The following is a 20,736-nucleotide window of genomic DNA, read 5'->3' on the forward strand; positions in this document are numbered from 1 at the left end:
GAGAAGATGAATAGGGTTGGTGGACATTAGTCTGGAGAACTAGAGGAGATGAATAGGGTTGGTGGACATTAGTCTGGAGAACTAGAGGAGATGAATAGGGTTGGTGGACATTAGACTACAGTACACGTTAGACTGGAGAACTAGAGGAGATGAATAGGGTTGGTGGACATTAGACTACAGTACACGTTAGACTGGAGAACTAGAGAAGATGAATAGGGTTGGTGGACATTAGACTACAGTACACGTTAGACTGGAGAACTAGAGAAGATGAATAGGGTTGGTGGACATTAGACTACAGTACACGTTAGACTGGAGAACTGGAGGAGATGAATAGGGTTGGTGGACATTAGACTACAGTACACGTTAGACTGGAGAACTAGAGGAGATGAATAGGGTTGGTGGACATTAGACTACAGTACACGTTAGACTGGAGAACTAGAGGAGATGAATAGGGTTGGTGGACATTAGACTACAGTACACGTTAGACTGGAGAACTAGAGGAGATGAATAGGGTTGGTGGACATTAGACTACAGTACATGTTAGTCTGGAGACCTAGAGGAGATGAATAGGGTTGGTGGACATTAGTCTGGAGAACTAGAGGAGATGAATAGGGTTGGTGGACATTAGACTACAGTACACGTTAGACTGGAGAACTAGAGGAGATGAATAGGGTTGGTGGACATTAGACTACAGTACACGTTAGACTGGAGAACTGGAGGAGTTGAATAGGGTTGGTGGACATTAGACTACAGTACACGTTAGACTGGAGAACTAGAGGAGATGAATAGGGTTGGTGGACATTAGTCTGGAGAACTAGAGGAGATGAATAGGGTTGGTGGACATTAGACTACAGTACACGTTAGACTGGAGAACTGGAGGAGTTGAATAGGGTTGGTGGACATTAGACTACAGTACACGTTAGACTGGAGAACTAGAGGAGATGAATAGGGTTGGTGGACATTAGACTACAGTACACGTTAGACTGGAGAACTAGAGGAGATGAATAGGGTTGGTGTGCATTAGACTACAGTACACGTTAGACTGGAGACCTAGGGAAGATGAATAGGGTTGGTGGACATTAGACTACAGTACACGTTAGACTGGAGAACTAGAGGAGATGAAGAGGGTTGGTGGACATTTGACTACAGTACACGCTAGACTGGAGAACTAGATGAGATGAATAGGGTTGGTGGACATTAGACTACAGTACACGCTAGACTGGAGAACTAGAGGAGATGAATAGGGTTGGTGGACATTTGACTACAGTACACGTTAGACTGGAGAACTAGATGAGATGAATAGGGTTGGTGGACATTAGACTACAGTACACGTTAGACTGGAGAACTAGAGGAGATGAAGAGGGTTGGTGGACATTTGACTACAGTACACGCTAGACTGGAGAACTGGAGGAGATGAATAGGGTTGGTGGACATTAGACTACAGTACACGTTAGACTGGAGAACTAGAGGAGATGAATAGGGTTGGTGGACATTAGACTACAGTACACGTTAGACTGGAGACCTAGAGGAGATGAATAGGGTTGGTGGACATTAGACTACAGTACACGTTAGACTGGAGAACTAGAGGAGATGAATAGGGTTGGTGGACATTTGACTACAGTACACGCTAGACTGGAGAACTAGATGAGATGAATAGGGTTGGTGGACATTAGACTACAGTACACGCTAGACTGGAGAACTAGAGGAGATGAAGAGGGTTGGTGGACATTAGACTGCAGTACACTTTAGACTGGAGAACTAGAGGACAGGAGATTAGATTATTAAGGTGACCTGTGTGTGTGCCTGGTTACAGGTGTCTGTATGTCTCACCAGGTGTGTGTATGTCTCACCAGGTGTGTGTATGTCTCACCAGGTGTGTGTATGTCTCACCAGGTGTGTGTATGTCTCACCAGGTGTGTGTAGGTCTCACCAGGTGTGTGTAGGTCTCACCAGGTGTGTGTAGGTCTCACCAGGTGTGTGTATGTCTCACCAGGTGTGTGTATGTCTCACCAGGTGTGTGTAGGTCTCACCAGGTGTGTGTAGGTCTCACCAGGTGTGTGTAGGTCTCACCAGGTGTGTGTAGGTCTCACCAGGTGTGTGTATGTCTCACCAGGTGTGTGTTGATGGAGTTTAGTCCAGCGACGGTCCAGTCGACTTCGGGGAGGGGAGCTCCTGACCCATTACAGCTGACCGTTACATTATCACCCTCTATCATCATCAGGCTACTGTTGTGGCTTACACTGATCTCTGGTACGTCTGGAGGAGTAGGAGACAGAGAGACAGAGAGACAGAGAGAGAGAGAGACAGAGAGAGACAGAGAGAGAGAGAGAGAGAGACAGAGAGAGAGACAGAGAGAGAGAGAGAGAGACAGAGAGAGAGAGAGACAGAGAGAGACAGAGAGAGAGAGAGAGAGACAGAGAGAGAGAGAGAGAGACAGAGAGAGAGAGAGACAGAGAGAGACAGAGAGAGAGAGACAGAGAGAGAGAGAGAGAGAGAGAGAGAGAGAGAGAGAGAGAGAGAGAGAGAGACAGAGAGACAGAGAGAGAGAGACAGAGAGAGAGAGAGACAGAGAGAGACAGAGAGAGACAGAGAGAGACAGAGAGAGACAGAGAGAGACAGAGAGAGAGAGAGACAGAGAGAGACAGAGAGAGACAGAGAGAGACAGAGAGAGAGAGAGAGACAGAGAGAGAGACAGAGAGAGAGAGAGAGACAGAGAGAGAGAGAGACAGAGAGAGGGAGAGACAGAGGGAGAGACAGAGACAAAGAGAGAGAGACAGAGAGAGGGAGAGACAGAGGGAGAGACAGAGACAGAGAGAGAGAGACAGAGAGAGGGAGAGACAGAGGGAGAGACAGAGAGAGAGAGAGAGAGAGGGAGAGACAGAGACAAAGAGAGAGAGACAGAGAGAGGGAGAGACAAAGAGAGAGAGACAGAGAGAGGGAGAGACAGAGACAAAGAGAGAGAGACAGAGAGAGGGAGAGACAGAGGGAGAGACAGAGACAGAGAGAGAGAGACAGAGAGAGGGAGAGACAGAGGGAGAGACAGAGAGAGAGAGAGAGAGAGGGAGAGACAGAGACAAAGAGAGAGAGACAGAGAGAGGGAGAGACAGAGACAGAGAGACAGAGAGAGGGAGAGACAGAGGGAGAGACAGAGAGACAGAGAAACATTTTTTATTTTTTATTTTTATTTTATTTTTACAGGGACAGTGCACATTAATCAACGTTTCAGTAAAAGTGCCGGTTTTAGCCAGCCGGCTAATTTTCAACCTCAGTCCCTGGGCAGGTTATTAAAAACACATTTCCTCATGTGTGCTACCTATATCCCCCCACTAGAATCCCCATACTTTAACAATCACAGATTCTCCATCCAGGAGGGGGAGATCAACCATTTCCAGGCCCGGGGACATGTGGTGACCTAAATGCCAGAACTGGACAAGAACCTGACACCCTCAGCACACAGGGGGACAAACACCTGCCTGGAGGTGACAGCATTCCCTGCCCCATACGCCCCCCTAGACACAACTTAACCAACAAAAATGGGTCACAACTCCTGCATCTCTGTTCGACGCTGGGTATGTACATAGTCAATGGGAGGCTTCGAGGGGACTCCTATGGTAGGTACACCTATAGCTAATTCCTTTGCAGTAGTACTGTAGACCAGTTTATTACTGACCTCAACCCAGAGTCTCTCAGAGCATTCACAGTCAGCCCACTGACACCTCTATCAGATCACAGCAAAATCACATCTACTTGAAAAGAGCAATACTGAATCATGAGGCGCCAAAGGAACTGAGTAATATTAAGAAACATCATAGATGGAAGGAAAGTAGTGTAGAAACCTGCCAAAAAACAATTAGGCAACAACAAATTCAATCCCTTCTAGATGATTTCCTGGACAAAATGTTCCACTGTCATAGTGAAGGTGTAAACTTGGCAGTAGAAAACCTAAACAGTATATTTTACCTCTCAGCTTCCCTATCAAATCTAACGTTTTCAAGCAGACAATCTAAAATTAACAACAATGACAAATGGTTTGATGAAGAATGCAAAAACATAAGGAAATGGAGAAACCTGTCCAACCAAAAACATAGAGACCCAGAAAACCTGAGTCTACTTCTTCGCTCTGGTGAATCACTAAAACAATACAGAAATACACTAGTGAACAGCACCTCAGAAATCAGCTCAATGTAATGAAGAAACCAGAGAATCTAACATCAACCTCAATCAATCATCAATCAGCTCAATGTAATGGAAGAAACCAGAGAATCTAACATCAACCTCAATCAATCATCAATCAGCTCTGGCATCTTCCCCCAATATTTAGAACCAAGGACTGATTAACCCAATCCACAAAAGTAAAGACAAATTTGAACCCAATAACGACCGTGGGATAAGCGTCAACAGCAACCTTGGGGAAATCCTCTGCATTATCATTAAGAGCAGACACATACATCAGTGTAAACAATGTAATGAGCGAATGTAAAATTGGCGTACGACAGACCACGTATTCACCCTGCACACCCTAATTGACAAACAAATGAACCAAAACAAAGGCAAAGTCTTCTCAGGCGAGGCGGCAGGTAGCCTAGTGGTTAGAGCAACCGAAAGGTTGCAAGATCGAATCCCCGAGCTGACAAGGTAAAAATCTGTCGTTCTGCCCCTGAACAAGGCAGTTAACCCACTGTTCCCCTGAACAAGGCAGTTAACCCACTGTTCCCCTGAACATGGCAGTTAACCCACTGTTCCCCTGAACAAGGCAGTTAACCCACTGTTCCCCTGAACAAGGCAGTTAACCCACTGTTCCCCTGAACAAGGCAGTTAACCCACTGTTCCCCTGAACAAGGCAGTTAACCCACTGTTCCCCTGAACAAGGCAGTTAACCCACTGTTCCCCTGAACATGGCAGTTAACCCACTGTTCCTAGGCTGTCATTGAAAATAATAATTTGTTCTTAAATGACTTAGTTAAATAAAGGTAAAATAAAAAGAAAATTAAATTCTGTGTTGATTTCAGTATATCATGAAAGTCTGCTATATAAACTGATGGAAAGTGGTATATGGGGAAAAACAAATAACATTATAGAATTCATGTACACAAACAGCAAGTGTGCGGTTAGAATTGGCAAAAAACACACATTTCTTCCCACAGGGCCGTGGGGTGAGACGGGGATACAGCTTAAGCCTCACCCTCTTCAACATACATATCAACGAACTGGCGAGGGCACTAGAACAGTCTGCAGCACCCGGCCTCACCCTCTTCAACATACATATCAACGAACTGGCGAGGGCACTAGAACAGTCTGCAGCACCCGGCCTCACCCTCTTCAACATACATATCAACGAACTGGCGAGGGCACTAGAACAGTCTGCAGCACCCGGCATCACCCTCTTCAACATACATATCAACGAACTGGCGAGGGCACTAGAACAGTCTGCAGCACCCGGCCTCACCCTCTTCAACATACATATCAACGAACTGGCGAGGGCACTAGAACAGTCTGCAGCACCCGGCCTCACCCTCTTCAACATACATATCAACGAACTGGCGAGGGCACTAGAACAGTCTGCAGCACCCGGCCTCACCCTCTTCAACATACATATCAACGAACTGGCGAGGGCACTAGAACAGTCTGCAGCACCCGGCCTCACCCTCTTCAACATACATATCAACGAACTGGCGAGGGCACTAGAACAGTCTGCAGCACCCGGCATCACCCTCTTCAACATACATATCAACGAACTGGCGAGGGCACTAGAACAGTCTGCAGCACCCGGCCTCACCCTCTTCAACATACATATCAACGAACTGGCGAGGGCACTAGAACAGTCTGCAGCACCCGGCCTCACCCTCTTCAACATACATATCAACGAACTGGCGAGGGCACTAGAACAGTCTGCAGCACCCGGCCTCACCCTCTTCAACATACATATCAACGAACTGGCGAGGGCACTAGAACAGTCTGCAGCACCCGGCCTCACCCTCTTCAACATACATATCAACGAACTGGCGAGGGCACTAGAACAGTCTGCGGCACCCGGCCTCACCCTGCTAGAATCTTATGCACATATTCTGTCAGACCTGGGCCCTGACAGTAAATCTCAGTAAGTCAAAAATAATGGTGTTCCAAAGAAAGATCCAGTTGGCAGGATCACAAATACAAATTCCATCTAGACATCGTTGCCCTAGAGCACACAAAAAAACTATACATACATTGGCCTAAACATCAGCGCCACAGGTAAATTCCACAAAGCTGTGAATGATCTGAGAGACAAGGCAAGAAGGACATCAAAAGGAACATAAAATTAGACATCCCAATTAGGATCTGGCTAAAAATACTTGACTCAGTTCTAGAACTCATTGTCTTTATGGTTGTGAGGTCTGGGGTCCGCTCACCAACCAAGAAATCACATAATGGAACAAACACAAAATAATGCATGCAGAGCAGAATTAGGTCGATACCCACTAATTATCCAAATCCATAAATGAGCCATTAAATACTCAAATTTAATGGAAGTGATTCCCAAACCTTCCATAACAAAGCCATTACCTACAGAGAAATGAACCTGGAGAAGATTTCCCTAAGGATGCTGGTCCTGGTGCTCTGTTCACAAACACAAACACACCCCACAGAGACCCAGGATAACAACACAAGTAGACCCAACCAAAATCATGAGAAAACAAAAAGATAATTACTTGACACATTGGAAAGAATTAACAAAAAACAGAGAGCACACAGTGGCAGAGTACCTGACCACTGTGACTGACACAAACTTAAGGAAAGCTTTGACTATGTACAGACTCAGTGAGCATAGCCTTGCTATTGAGAAATGCCACTGTAGGCAGACAGGCTTTGAGCACACTGCCCACAAAATTAGGTGGAAATAAAGCTGTTAAATGTATGACCATATTGGAGACAATTATTTCCGTCAGATTACAAAGACCCACAAAGAATTTGAAAACAAATTGAGAGAGAGAGAGAACAGCAGATCACTGTGTGGTTTCGGGACGTCTCTGAATCCAGAGCGTTCAGGACCTCAGACTGAGCTGAAGGTTCACCTTTCAACAGGACAATGACCCTAAGCACACAGCCAAGACAATGCAGGAGTGGTTTCGGGACAAGTCTCTGAATGTCCTTTAGTGGCCCAGCCAGAGCCTGGACTTGAACCCGATGGAATATCTCTGGACAGACCTGAAAACAGCTGTGCAGCGACGCTCCCTATCCAACCTGACAGAGCTTGAGAGGATCTGCAGAGAAGAATGGGAGAAACTCCTCAAATACAGGTATGCCAAGCTTGTAGCGTCATACCCAAGAAGACTCGAGGCTGTAATCGCTGCCAAAGGTGTTTCAACAAATACTTTTGTAAATGTGATATTTCATATTTTTTTGCTTTTTTTTTGCAAAAAAGTCAAGGGGTCTGAATACTTTCCGAATGCACTTTATTTATGTGTGTGTGTCTGCGTGCGTATGTGAGCGCGCATGTGTGTGTGTGTGTGTTTCCTTACCACATAAGGTAATGTACATGTTTTGCAATCGTATCTTAAAGGCCCCGTTTCTGCAGAACAGCGTCTGGGTGTGAAGCCCCGCCTCTCCTCTCTGCTGCCAAAGCTGGATCCAACGCACGTCGCAACCACAGTCAAACACCACACCGTCCAGCCTCCTGTAAACAAAAACACGTCGCAACCACAGTCAAACACCACACCGTCCAGCCTCCTGTAAACAAAAACACATCACAACCACAGTCAAACACCACACCGTCCAGCCTCCTGTAAACAAAAACACATCACAGCCACAGTCAAACACCACACCGTCCAGCCTCCTGTAAACAAAAACATATCACAACTACAGTCAAACACCACACCGTCCAGCCTCCTGTAAACAAAAAACACATCACAACCCCAGTCAAACACCACACCGTCCAGCCTCCTGTAAACAAAAACATATCACAACCCCAGTCAAACACCACACCGTCCAGCCTCCTGTAAACAAAAACACATCACAACCACAGTCAAACACCACACCGTCCAGCCTCCTGTAAACAAAAACACATCACAACCACAGTCAAACACCACACCGTCCAGCCTCCTGTAAACAAAAACACATCACAACCACAGTCAAACACCACACCGCCCAGCCTCCTGTAAACAAAAACATATCACAACTACAGTCAAACGCCACACCGTCCAGCCTCCTGTAAACAAAAACACATTAAACCACAGTCAAACACCACACCGTCCAGCCTCCTGTAAACAAAAACACATCACAACCACAGTAAACACCACACCGCCCAGCCTCCTGTAAACAAAAACACATCACAACCACAGTCAAACACCACACCGCCCAGCCTCCTGTAAACAAAAACACATCACAACCACAGTCAAACACCACACCGTCCAGCCTCCTGTAAACAAAAACACATCACAGCCACAGTCAAACACCACACCGCCCAGCCTCCTGTAAACAAAAACACATCACAACCACAGTCAAACACCACACCGTCCAGCCTCCTGTAAACAAAAACACATCACAACCCCAGTCAAACACCACACCGTCCAGCCTCCTGTAAACAAAAACACATCACAACCCCAGTCAAACACCACACCGTCCAGCCTCCTGTAAACAAAAACACATCACAACCACAGTCAAACACCACACCGTCCAGCCTCCTGTAAACAAAAACACATCACAGCCACAGTCAAACACCACACCGTCCAGCCTCCTGTAAACAAAAACACATCACAACCACAGTCAAACACCACACCGTCCAGCCTCCTGTAAACAAATTATACTGTAACAGAAAAACAGCTAGTTTAAGATATGAGGGATGATTATACTGTAGTGAGGGAAAACAGCTAGTTTAAGATATGAGGGATGATTATACTGTAGTGAGGGAAAACAGCTAGTTTAAGATATGAGGGATGATTATACTGTAGTGAAGGAAAACAGCTAGTTTAAGATATGAGGGATGATTATACTGTAGTGAAAGAAAACAGCTAGTTTAAGATATGAGGGATGATTATACTGTAGTGAAGGAAAACAGCTAGTTTAAGATATGAGGGATGATTATACTGTAGTGAGGGAAAACAGCTAGTTTAAGATATGAGGGATGATTATACTGTAGTGAGGGAAAACAGCTAGTTTAAGAACAAATTCTTATTTTCAATGATGGCTTAGGAACAGTGGGTTAACAGCCTGTTCAGGGGCAGAACGACAGATTTGTACCTTGTCAGCTCGGGGATTTGACCTTCCGGTTACTAGTCCAACGCTCTAACCACTAGGCTACCCTGCCGCCCCATCTAAACCAAAGGACTGCAGTCTGTACTGTCTAATTCTCTGTCATCTAAACCAAAGGACTGCAGTCTTTACTGTCTAATTCTCTGCCATCTAAACCAAAGGACTGCAGTCTGTACTGTCTAATTCTCTGCCATCTAAACCAAGGCCTATCAAAGGACTGCAGTCTTTACTGTCTAATTCTCTGTCATCTAAACCAAAGGACTGCAGTCTTTACTGTCTAATTCTCTGTAATCTAAACCAAGGCCTATCAAAAGGACTGCAGTCTTTACTGTCTAATTCTCTGTCATCTAAACCAAGGTCTCTCAAAGGACTGCAGGTTTGATCAGACTATTCCAGTCAGGAGAAAATCCACTCACAGAGAAGCACCAATGTTTGAATATGTGAAGCTCTAAATTTCAATAGAGGAAGCCAGGATTAAAGAGGAAGCTATGAGCTTCAATAGAGGAGGCCAGGATTAAAGAGGAAGCTATGAGCTTCAATAGAGGAAGCCAGAATTAAAGAGGAAGCTCTGAGCTTCAATAGAGGAGGCCAGGATTAAAGAGGAAGCTATGAGCTTCAATAGAGGAAGCCAGGATTAAAGAGGAAGCTATGAGCTTCAATAGAGGAAGCCAGGATTAAAGAGGAAGCTATGAGCTTCAATAGAGGAAGCCAGGATTAAAGAGGAAGATGCTTTCACAAACACATACACACAGATGCAGACAGACAGACAGACAGACAGACAGACAGACAGACAGACAGACAGACAGATTCTAGCAGATGGATTTACAGTAGCTGCTGAAGAATGAACATGTTGGCTGAAGTGACCCAGCCTTCCTCAAATGATCTCCCATCATATCCCCCTCAGAGAAACTACAACAGATTGACCATTTATCATGTATAACCCACCACTGTAATACATTAGGGCTGCTTCCCAAGAGAAGGGTTTGGCTGGCTGTGCAGCAGTTCTGGAAGGCCAAGCTGGCTAATGTAGCTCCACTGCAGGGCCCAGAGAGACAAAAACACCATCTGTTTCCTCTGTTTTCCTCTGTTTCCCAAGCAGTGAAGCATAATATGGAGTCAGACTACATTGTTCAGCATCACATCATTGTTCAGCATCACGTTGGGCCTCTTTCACTAGAATGACAAAAGATCAGGGTACTGAATTGCTGAGAAAAATTGTAAAACAAAGATAATCTGTAATGTTTTTTTTCCAATTTGACTGGGTTTGATAATTATCTGCTGAGTAAACATGTAACTGTATTAAACATGGCGGAATGTGTCCCACATGGGATTCCAAAATACCTGGTCTCAGGGATGGCTAACTCTGGAAATCCCTTGGGTCTACTCAGAGTTAGGTACAGCAGCTTTTAGTTTGTCTGTACCCCATCTATGGAACAATCTAAAGAGTTCCATCCAACAGGATGTACTGCTGCCTCTCAGGCAGTTCAACATGTTGATTGGGAACCTCTTTGATGAGGAATGGGATGAGGCGGGGCAGGAGAGGAGAGGAAACAGGGAGGGAGACCTTCCCTGAGATGAGGAGGAGAGGAAACAGGAAGGCAGACATTCTCTGAGATGAGGAGGAGAGGAGAGGAAACAGGGAGGCAGACCTTCCCTGAGATGAGGAGGAGAGGAAACAGGGAGGCAGACCTTCCCTGAGATGAGGAGGAGAGGAAACAGGGAGGAAGACCTTCCCTGAGATGAGGAGGGAGAGGAGAGGAAACAGGGAGGCAGACCTTCGTTGAGATGAGGAGGAGAGGAAACAGGGAGGCAGACCTTCGTTGAGATGAGGAGAAGAGGAAACAGGGAGGCAGACCTTCCCTGAGATGAGGAGAAGAGGAAACAGGGAGGCAGACCTTCCCTGAGATGAGGAGAAGAGGAAACAGGGAGGCAGACCTTCCCTGAGATGAGGAGAAGAGGAAACAGGGAGGCAGACCTTCCCTGAGATGAGGAGGAGAGGAGAGGAAGCAGGGAGGCAGACCTTCCCTGAGATGAGGAGGGAGAGGAGAGGAAACAGGAACGCAGACCTTCCTTGAGATGAGGAGGAGAGGAAACAGGGAGGCAGACCTTCCCTGAGATGAGGAGGAGAGGAAACAGGGGGCAGACCTTCCCTGAGATGAGGAGGAGAGGAGAGGAAACAGGGAGGCAGACCTTCCCTGAGATGAGGAGAAGAGGAAACAGGGAGGCAGACCTTCCCTGAGATGAGGAGAAGAGGAAACAGGGAGGCATACATTCCCTGAGATGAGGAGGTGAGGAGAGGAAACAGGGAGGCAGACCTTCACTGAGATGAGGAGGAGAGGAAACAGGGAGGCAGACCTTCCCTGAGATGAGGAGGAGAGGAAACAGGGAGGAAGACCTTCCCTGAGATGAGGAGGGAGAGGAGAGGAAACAGGGAGGCAGACCTTCCCAGAGATGAGGAGGAGAGGAGAGGAAACAGGGAGGCAGACCTTCCTTGAGATGAGGAGAAGAGGAAACAGGGAGGCAGACCTTCCCTGAGATGAGGAGAAGAGGAAACAGGGAGGCAGACCTTCCCTGAGATGAGGAGAAGAGGAAACAGGGAGGCAGACCTTCCCTGAGATGAGGAGGAGAGGAGAGGAAACAGGGAGGCAGACCTTCCCTGAGATGAGGAGGAGGAGGAGAGGAAACAGGAACGCAGACCTTCCTTGAGATGAGGAGGAGAGGAAACAGGGAGGCAGACCTTCCCTGAGATGAGGAGGAGAGGAAACAGGGGGCAGACCTTCCCTGAGATGAGGAGGAGAGGAGAGGAAACAGGGAGGCAGACCTTCCTTGAGATGAGGAGAAGAGGAAACAGGGGGGCAGACCTTCCCCGAGATGAGGAGAAGAGGAAACAGGGAGGCAGACCTTCCCTGAGATGAGGAGAAGAGGAAACAGGGAGGCAGACCTTCCCTGAGATGAGGAGGAGAGGAGAGGAAACAGGGAGGCAGACCTTCCCTGAGATGAGGAGGAGGAGGAGAGGAAACAGGAATGCAGACCTTCCCTGAGATGAAGAGGAGAGGAAACAGGGAGGCAGACCTTCCCTGAGATGAGGAGGAGGAGGAGAGGAAACAGGGAGGCAGACCTTCCCTGAGATGAGGAGGGAGAGGAGAGGAAACAGGGTGGCAGACCTTCCCTGAGATGAGGAGGGAGAGGAGAGGAAACAGGGTGGGAGACCTTCCCTGAGATGAAGAGGATAGGAAACAGGGAAGCAGACCTTTCCTGGGATGAGGAGGAGAGGAAACAGGGAAGAAGACCTTCCCTGAGATGAGGAGGGAGAGGAGAGGAAACAGGGAGGGAGACCTTCCCTGAGATGAAGAGGTGAGGAAACAGGGGGGCAGACCTTCCCTGAGATGAGGAGGAGAGGAGAGGAAACAGGGAGGCAGACCTTCCCTGAGATGAGGAGGAGAGGAGAGGAAACAGGGAGGCAGACCTTCCCTGAGATGAAGAGAAGAGGAAACAGGGAGGCAGACCTTCCCTGAGATGAGGAGGGGGAGGAAACAGGGAGGCAGACCTTCCCTGAGATGAGGAGAAGAGGAAACAGGGCGGCAGACCTTCCCTGAGATGAGGAGAAGAGGAGAGGAAACAGGGATGCAGACCTTCCCTGAGATGAAGAGGAGAGGAAACAGGGCGGCAGACCTTCACTGAGATTAGGAGGAGAGGAAACAGGGTGGCAGACCTTCCCTGAGATGAGGAGGGAGAGGAGAGGAAACAGGGTGGCAGACCTTCCCTGAGATGAAGAGAAGAGGAAACAGGGAGGCAGACCTTCCCTGAGATGAGGAGGGGGAGGAAACAGGGAGGCAGACCTTCCCTGAGATGAGGAGAAGAGGAAACAGGGAGGCAGACCTTCCCTGAGATGAGGAGAAGAGGAGAGGAAACAGGGATGCAGACCTTCCCTGAGATGAGGAGAAGAGGAATGGAAACAGGGAGGGAGACCTTCCCTGAGATGAGGAGGAGAGGAGAGGAAACAGGAAGGCAGACCTTCCCTGAGATGAGGAGGAGAGGAGAGGAAACAGGGAGGCAGACCTTCCCTGAGATGAGGAGGGGGAGGAGAGGAAACAGGGAGGCAGACCTTCCCTGAGATGAGGAGAAGAGGAAACAGGGAGACAGACCTTCCCTGAGATGAGGAGGAGAGGAGAGGAAACAGGGAGGCAGACCTTCCCTGAGATGAGGAGAAGAGGAGAGGAAACAGGGAGGCAGACCTTCCCTGAGATGAGGAGGAGAGGAGAGGAAACAGTGAGGCAGACCTTCCCTGAGATGAGGAGAAGAGGAAACAGGGAGGACCAGACTGGACCATACTGTAATATTCTACTGGTGGTGCTGAAGGAGCATCAGACTGGACCAGACTGGACCAGACTGTAATATTCTACTGGTGGTGCTGAAGGAGCATCAGACTGGACCAGACTGTAATATTCTACTGGCGGTGCTGAAGGAGCATCAGACTGGACCAGACTGGACCAGACTGTAATATTCTACTAGTGGTGCTGAAGGAGCATCAGACTGGACCAGACTGTAATATTCTACTAGTGGTGCTGAAGGAGCATCAAACTGGACCAGACTGTAATATTCTACTAGTGGTGCTGAAGGAGCATCAGACTGGACCAGACTGGACCAGACTGGACCGGACTGTAATATTCTACTAGTGGTGCTGAAGGAGCATCAAACTGGACCATACTGTAATATTCTACTAGTGGTGCTGAAGGAGCATCAGACTGGACCAGACTGGACCAGACTGTAATATTCTACTGGTGGTGCTGAAGGAGCATCAGACTGGACCAGACTGGACCAGACTGTAATATTCTACTAGTGGTGCTGAAGGAGCATCAGACTGGACCAGACTGGACCGGACTGTAATATTCTACTGGTGGTGCTGAAGGAGCATCAGACTGGACCAGACTGTAATATTCTACTAGTGGTGCTGAAGGAGCATCAGACTGGACCAGACTGTAATATTCTACTGGTGGTGCTGAAGGAGCATCAGACTGGACCAGACTGGACCATACTGTAATATTCTACTAGTGGTGCTGAAGGAGCATCAGACTGGACCAGACTGGACCGGACTGTAATATTCTACTAGTGGTGCTGAAGGAGCATCAGACTGGACCAGACTGTAATATTCTACTAGTGGTGCTGAAGGAGCATCAGATTGGGCCTGACTTTTACTGCAATATTCATAACTAACAGGAGAATGAGGTCAGACTGCCTCTAACTCTCCCTCTCTGTGCAGTGTCTTAATTATGCTGGGTAACTGACTTCCAGATCACAGTGCCATGACACCGCCGGTATGTCCCAAATGACACCCTATTCCCTATGTAGTGCACTACTTTAGACCAGAGACCTATGGGACTATATATAGAACAAGATGCTGTTTGAGACTCACACAGATAGTGCGTTGTGTTTTACGCGGTTGTTTTGCTGTGTGCAGGTTCTGAAACACACACACACACTTTAGCTTGAATGAGAATGTAACTCACAGCTCGGAAAGTTGCAGGTTCTGGAACAGTTGCCAGGACAAGGTGGTTAGAGGGTTCTTGGATAGGTTTCTAGAGAGAGAGAGTGAGAGAGAGAGAGAGAGAGAGAGAGAGAGAGAGAGAGAGCGAGAGAGAGAGAGAGAGAGAGAGAGAGAGAGAGAGAGAGAGAGAGGGAGAGAGAGAGAGAGAGAGAGAGAGAGAGAGAGAGAGGGAGAGAGAGAGAAAGACAGGAAAGAGTGAGAGTGTGAGAGAGAGAGAGAGAGAGAGAGAGAGAGAGAGACAGAGGAGAGAGTGAGAGAGAGAGACAGAGAGAGAGAGGCAGAGAGAGAGAGGCAGAGAGAGAGATACAGAGGAAGAGAGAGAAGAGCAGAGAGAGAGAGGAAGGAGAGAGAGAGAGAGAGAGAGAGAGAGGAGAGACAGAGGAGAGAGTGAGAGAGAGAGAGACAGAGAAAGAGAGAGAGGAAGAGAGAGAAGAGCAGAGAGAGAGAGGGGAAGGAGAGAGAGAGAGAGAGAGAGAGAGAGAGAGAGAGAGAGAGGAAGGAGAGAGAGAGAGAGGAAGGAGAGAGAGAGAGAGAGAGAGAGCATGTTTTTACAAAAATATAGATTCAGAGTTAGATAAACTTTGTGATTTTTTGGGATGTTGCACCAGAAGAGTTTTCTCTCTCACCCATCTACACACAAAACACAATAATGACATAGTGAAAACATTTATTGAAAATCTTTGCAAATTTATTGAAAAAGAAAAATAAATATTTTATTTACCTATAGTACCAGTCAAAGGGTCGGACACGCCTTCTCATTCAAAGGTTTTTCTTTATTTTTACTATTTTCTACATTGTAGAATAATAGTGAATACATCAGAACTATGAAATAACACATATGGAATCAGGTCGTAACCAAAAATGTGTTAAACAAATCAAAAATATTTTAGATTTTAGTAGCCACCCTTTGCCTTGATGACAGCTTTTGCATTATCTTGGCATTCTCTCAACCAGCTTCACCTGGAATAATTTTGAACGAGTTCCAACATATACTGAGCACTTGTTGGCTGCTTTTCCTTCACTCTGTGGTCCAACTCATCTGAAACCATCTCAATTAGGTTGAGGTCGGGTGATTGTGGAGGCAAGGTAATCTGATGCAGCACTCCACCTGATGCAGCCACCACCACCTGATGCAGTCACCACCACCTGATGCAGCCACCACGTGATGCAGCCACCACCTGATGCAGCCACCACCACCTGATGCAGCCACCACCTGATGCAGCCACCACCTGATGCAGCCACCACCACCTGATGCAGCCACCACCACCTGATGCAGCCACCACCTGATGCAGCTACCACCACCTGATGCAACCACCACCTGATGCAACCACCACCTGATGCAACCACCACCTGATGCAGCCACCACCACCTGATGCAGCCACCACCACCTGATGCAGCTACCACCACCTGATGCAACCACCACCTGATGCAGCCACCACCTGATGCAGCTACCACCACCTGATGCAGCCACCACCTGATGCAACCACCACCTGATGCAACCACCACCTGATGCAGCCACCACCACCTGATGCAGCCACCACCTGATGCAGCTACCACCACCTGATGCAACCACCACCTGATGCAACCACCACCTGATGCAACCACCACCTGATGCAGCCACCACCTGATGCAACCACCACCTGATGCAACCACCACCTGATGCAGTCACCACCACCTGATGCAGCCACCACCTGATGCAACCACCACCTGATGCAGCCACCACCTGATGCAGCCACCACCACCTGATGCAACCACCACCTGATGCAGCCACCACCTGATGCAACCACCACCTGATGCAACCACCACCTGATGCAGTCACCACCACCTGATGCAGCGACCACCTGATGCAACCACCACCTGATGCAGCCACCACCTGATGCAGCCACCACCTGATGCAACCACCACCACCTGATGCAACCACCACCTGACGCAGCCGCCACCACCTGATGCAGCCACCACCTGATGCAGCCACCACCTGATGCAACCACCACCTGATGCAACCACCACCTGATGCAACCACCACCTGATGCAGCCACCACCTGATGCAGCTACCACCACCTGATGCAGCCACCACCTGATGCAACCACCACCTGATGCAACCACCACCTGATGCAGCCACCACCTGATGCAGCCACCACAACCTGACGCAGCCACCACCACCTGATGCAGCCACCACCTGATGCAGCTACCACCACCTGATGCAACCACCACCTGATGCAGCCACCACCTGATGCAGCCACCACCTGATGCAGCCGCCACCACCTGACGCAGCCGCCACCACCTGATGCAGCCACCACCACCTGATGCAGCCACCACCTGATGCAGCCACCACCTGATGCAGCCACCACCACCTGATGCAGCCACCACCTGATGCAGCCACCACCTGATGCAGCCACCACCTGATGCAGCCACCACCTGATGCAGCCACCACCTGATGCAGCCACCACCACCTGATGCAGCCACCACCTGATGCAGCCACCACCTGATGCAGCCACCACCTGATGCAGCCACCACAACCTGACGCAGCCACCACCACCTGATGCAACCACCACCACCTGATGCAACCACCACCTGATGCAGCCACCACCACCTGATGCAGCCACCACCTGATGCAGCCACCACCACCTGATGCAGCCACCACCTGATGCAGCCACCACCTGATGCAGCCACCACCTGATGCAGCCACCACAACCTGACGCAGCCACCACCACCTGATGCAACCACCACCACCTGATGCAACCACCACCACCTGATGCAACCACCATCACCTGATGCAGCTACCACAACCTGATGCAACCACCACCACCTGATGCAGCCACCACCACCTGATTCAGCCGTCACCTGATGCAGCCACCACCACCTGATGCAGCCACCCCCTGATGCAGCCACCACCTGATGCAGCCACCACCACCTGATGCAGCCACCACCTGATGCAGCCACCACCCCCTGATGCAGCCACCACCTGATGCAGCCACCACCACCTGATGCAGCCACCAGCTGATGCAGCCACCACCACCTAATGCAGCCACCACCTGATGCAGCCACCAGCTGATGCAGCCACCACCACCTAATGCAGCCACCACCTGATGCAGCCACCACCTGATGCAGCTACCACCACCTGATGCAGCCACCACCTGATGCAGCCACCACCACCTGATGCAGCCACCAGCTGATGCAGCCACCACCACCTAATGCAGCCACCACCTGATGCAGCCACCACCACCTAATGCAGCCACCACCTGATGCAACCACCACCACCTGATGCAGCCACCACCTGATGCAGCCACCACCTGATGCAGCCGTCACAGCCGTTTGACCTCTGCCTGTCTCTGACCCTGACCCTGCCTGCCGTCCTGTACCTTGGTCTCTGCTCTGGATTATCGACCCCTGCCTGCCTTGACCTGTCGTTTGCCTGCCCCTGTGGTTACAATAAACATACTTCACACAGTCTGCACTTGGGTCTGATCTTGATTCCTGATAGTTTCTCTCTCTCTTTTGCTCAGTTTGTCTATCTCGCTCTGTCTCTCGCTCACTCTGTTGGAGCGCCCTGACAGTGTGAACACAGAGTGTCAGTCCTCACCCAGATAACCATCTATCAGTCAGTGAGCAGCAAGCATAGCAGTGACAGGGGGAGGTGGGATGAGAGGTAGAGGGAGACTGGGGGAGACTGAAGGAGAGGCTGGGAGGGTGGAGGGATGCAGGGGGAGACTGAAGGAGAGGCTGGGAGGGTGTTACTCCATCTAACATCTAACCACAACCAGTTGTCAGTGTTGTTACTCCATCTAACCACAACCAGCTGTCATTGTTGTTACTCCATCTAACCACAACCAGCTGTCATTGTTGTTACACCATCTAACATCTAACCATAACCAGCTGTTATTGTTGTTACTCCATCTAACATCTAACCACAACCAGTTGTCAGTGTTGTTACTCCATCGAACCACAACCAGCTGCCATTGTTGTTACTTCATCTAACATCTAACCACAACCAGCTGTCATTGTTGTTACTCCATCTAACCACAACCAGCTGTCATTGTTGTTACTCCATATAACATCTAACCACAACCAGCTGTCATTGTTGTTACTCCATCTAACCACAACCAGCTGTCATTGTTGTTACTCCATCTAACATCTAACCACAACCATCTGCTATTGTTGTTACTCCATCTAACATCTAACCACAACCAGCTGTCATTGTTGTTACACCATCTAACCACAACCAGCTGTCAGTGTTGTTACTCCATCTAACGTCTAACCACAACCAGCTGTCATTGTTGTTACTCCATCTAACATCTAAGCACAACCAGCTGTCATTGCTGTTACTCTATCTAACATCTAACCACAACCAGCTGTCAATGTTGTTACTCCATCTAACCACAACCAGCTGTCATTGTTGTTACTCCATCTAACATCTAACCACAACCAGCTGTCATTGTTGTTACACCATCTAACATCTAACCACAACCAGCTGTCATTGTTGTTGCACCATCTAACATCTAACCACAACCAGCTGTCATTGTTGTTACTCCATCTAACATCTAACCACAACCAGCTGTCATTGTTGTTACTCCATCTAACCAAAACCAGCTGTCATTGTTGTTACTCCATCTAACCACAACCAGCTGTCATTGTTGTTACTCCATCTAACATCTAACCACAACCAGCTGTCATTGTTGTTACTCCATCTAACCACAACCAGCTGTCATTGTTGTTACACCATCTAACATCTAACCACAACCAGCTGCCATTGTTGTTACACCATCTAACATCTAACCACAACCAGCTGTCATTGTTGTTACTCCATCTAACATCTAACCACAACCAGCTGTCATTGTTGTTACTCCATCTAACATCTAACCACAACCAGCTGTCATTGTTGTTACTCCATCTAACCACAACCAGCTGTCATTGTTGTTACACCATTTAACATCTAACCACAACCAGCTGTCATTGTTGTTACTCCATCTAACATCTAACCACAACCAGCTGTCATTGTTGTTACTCCATCTAACCACAACCAGCTGTCATTGTTGTTACTCCATCTAAAATCTAACCACAACCAGCTGTCATTGTTGTTACACCATCTAACATCTAACCATAACCAGCTGCCATTGTTGTTACCCCATCTAACATCTAACCATAACCAGCTGTCATTGTTGTTAATCCATCTAACCACAACCAGCTGTCATTGTTGTTACACCATCTAACATCTAACCATAACCAACTGTTATTGTTGTTACTCCATCTAACATCTAACCACAACCAGCTGTCATTGTTGTTACTCCATCTAACCACAACCAGCTGTCATTGTTGTTACAGCATCTAACATCTAACCACAACCAGCTGTCATTGTTGTTACTCCATCTAAAATCTAACCACAACCAGCTGTCATTTTTGTTACACCATCTAACATCTAACCATAACCAGCTGTCATTGTTGTTACTCCATCTAACATCTAACCACAACCAGCTGTCATTGTTGTTACACCATCTAACCACAACCAGCTGTCGTTGTTGTTACTCCATCTAACATCTAACCACAACCAGCTGTCATTGTTGTTACACCCTCTAACCACAACCAGCTGTAATTGTTGTTACACCATCTAACCACAACAAGCTGTCATTGTTGTTACTCCATCTAACCACAACCAGCTGTCATTGTTGTTACCCCATCTAACATCTAACCACAACCAGCTGTCATTGTTGTTACTCCACCTAAGTTGAGTCAGTTGTCTCATATATAGTTTAGTCAGTTGTCTCATATATAGGTGAGTCAGTTGTCTGATATGTAGTTGAGTCAGTTGTCTCATATATAGTTGAGTCAGTTGTCTTATATATAGTTGAGTCAGTTGTCTCATATATAGGTGAGTCAGTTGTCTGATATGTAGTTGAGTCAGTTGTCTCATATATAGTTGAGTCAGTTGTCTCATATATAGTTGAGTCAGTTGTCTCATATATAGTTGA

General features: G+C 48.1%; 1 protein-coding gene across 1 annotated transcript in view; it reads right to left on the reverse strand.

Annotated features, from left to right (window-relative positions):
* Nucleotides 1–20,736, reverse strand: part of LOC139384431 (NT-3 growth factor receptor-like) — a 141,719-nt gene that overhangs the window by 73,675 nt on the left and 47,308 nt on the right. Inside the window, exons 4-6 of the mRNA XM_071129196.1 lie at nucleotides 14,736–14,804; nucleotides 7,500–7,654; nucleotides 2,111–2,256 (exon numbers count right to left, since the gene is read on the reverse strand). Of these exons, the coding sequence (XP_070985297.1) occupies nucleotides 2,111–2,256; nucleotides 7,500–7,654; nucleotides 14,736–14,804 (370 nt within the window). The remainder of the gene's footprint in view (nucleotides 1–2,110; nucleotides 2,257–7,499; nucleotides 7,655–14,735; nucleotides 14,805–20,736) is intronic.

This window comes from Oncorhynchus clarkii, chromosome 26 (assembly GCF_045791955.1).
Source record: "Oncorhynchus clarkii lewisi isolate Uvic-CL-2024 chromosome 26, UVic_Ocla_1.0, whole genome shotgun sequence".
Classification (NCBI taxonomy): Eukaryota; Metazoa; Chordata; class Actinopteri; order Salmoniformes; family Salmonidae; genus Oncorhynchus; species Oncorhynchus clarkii.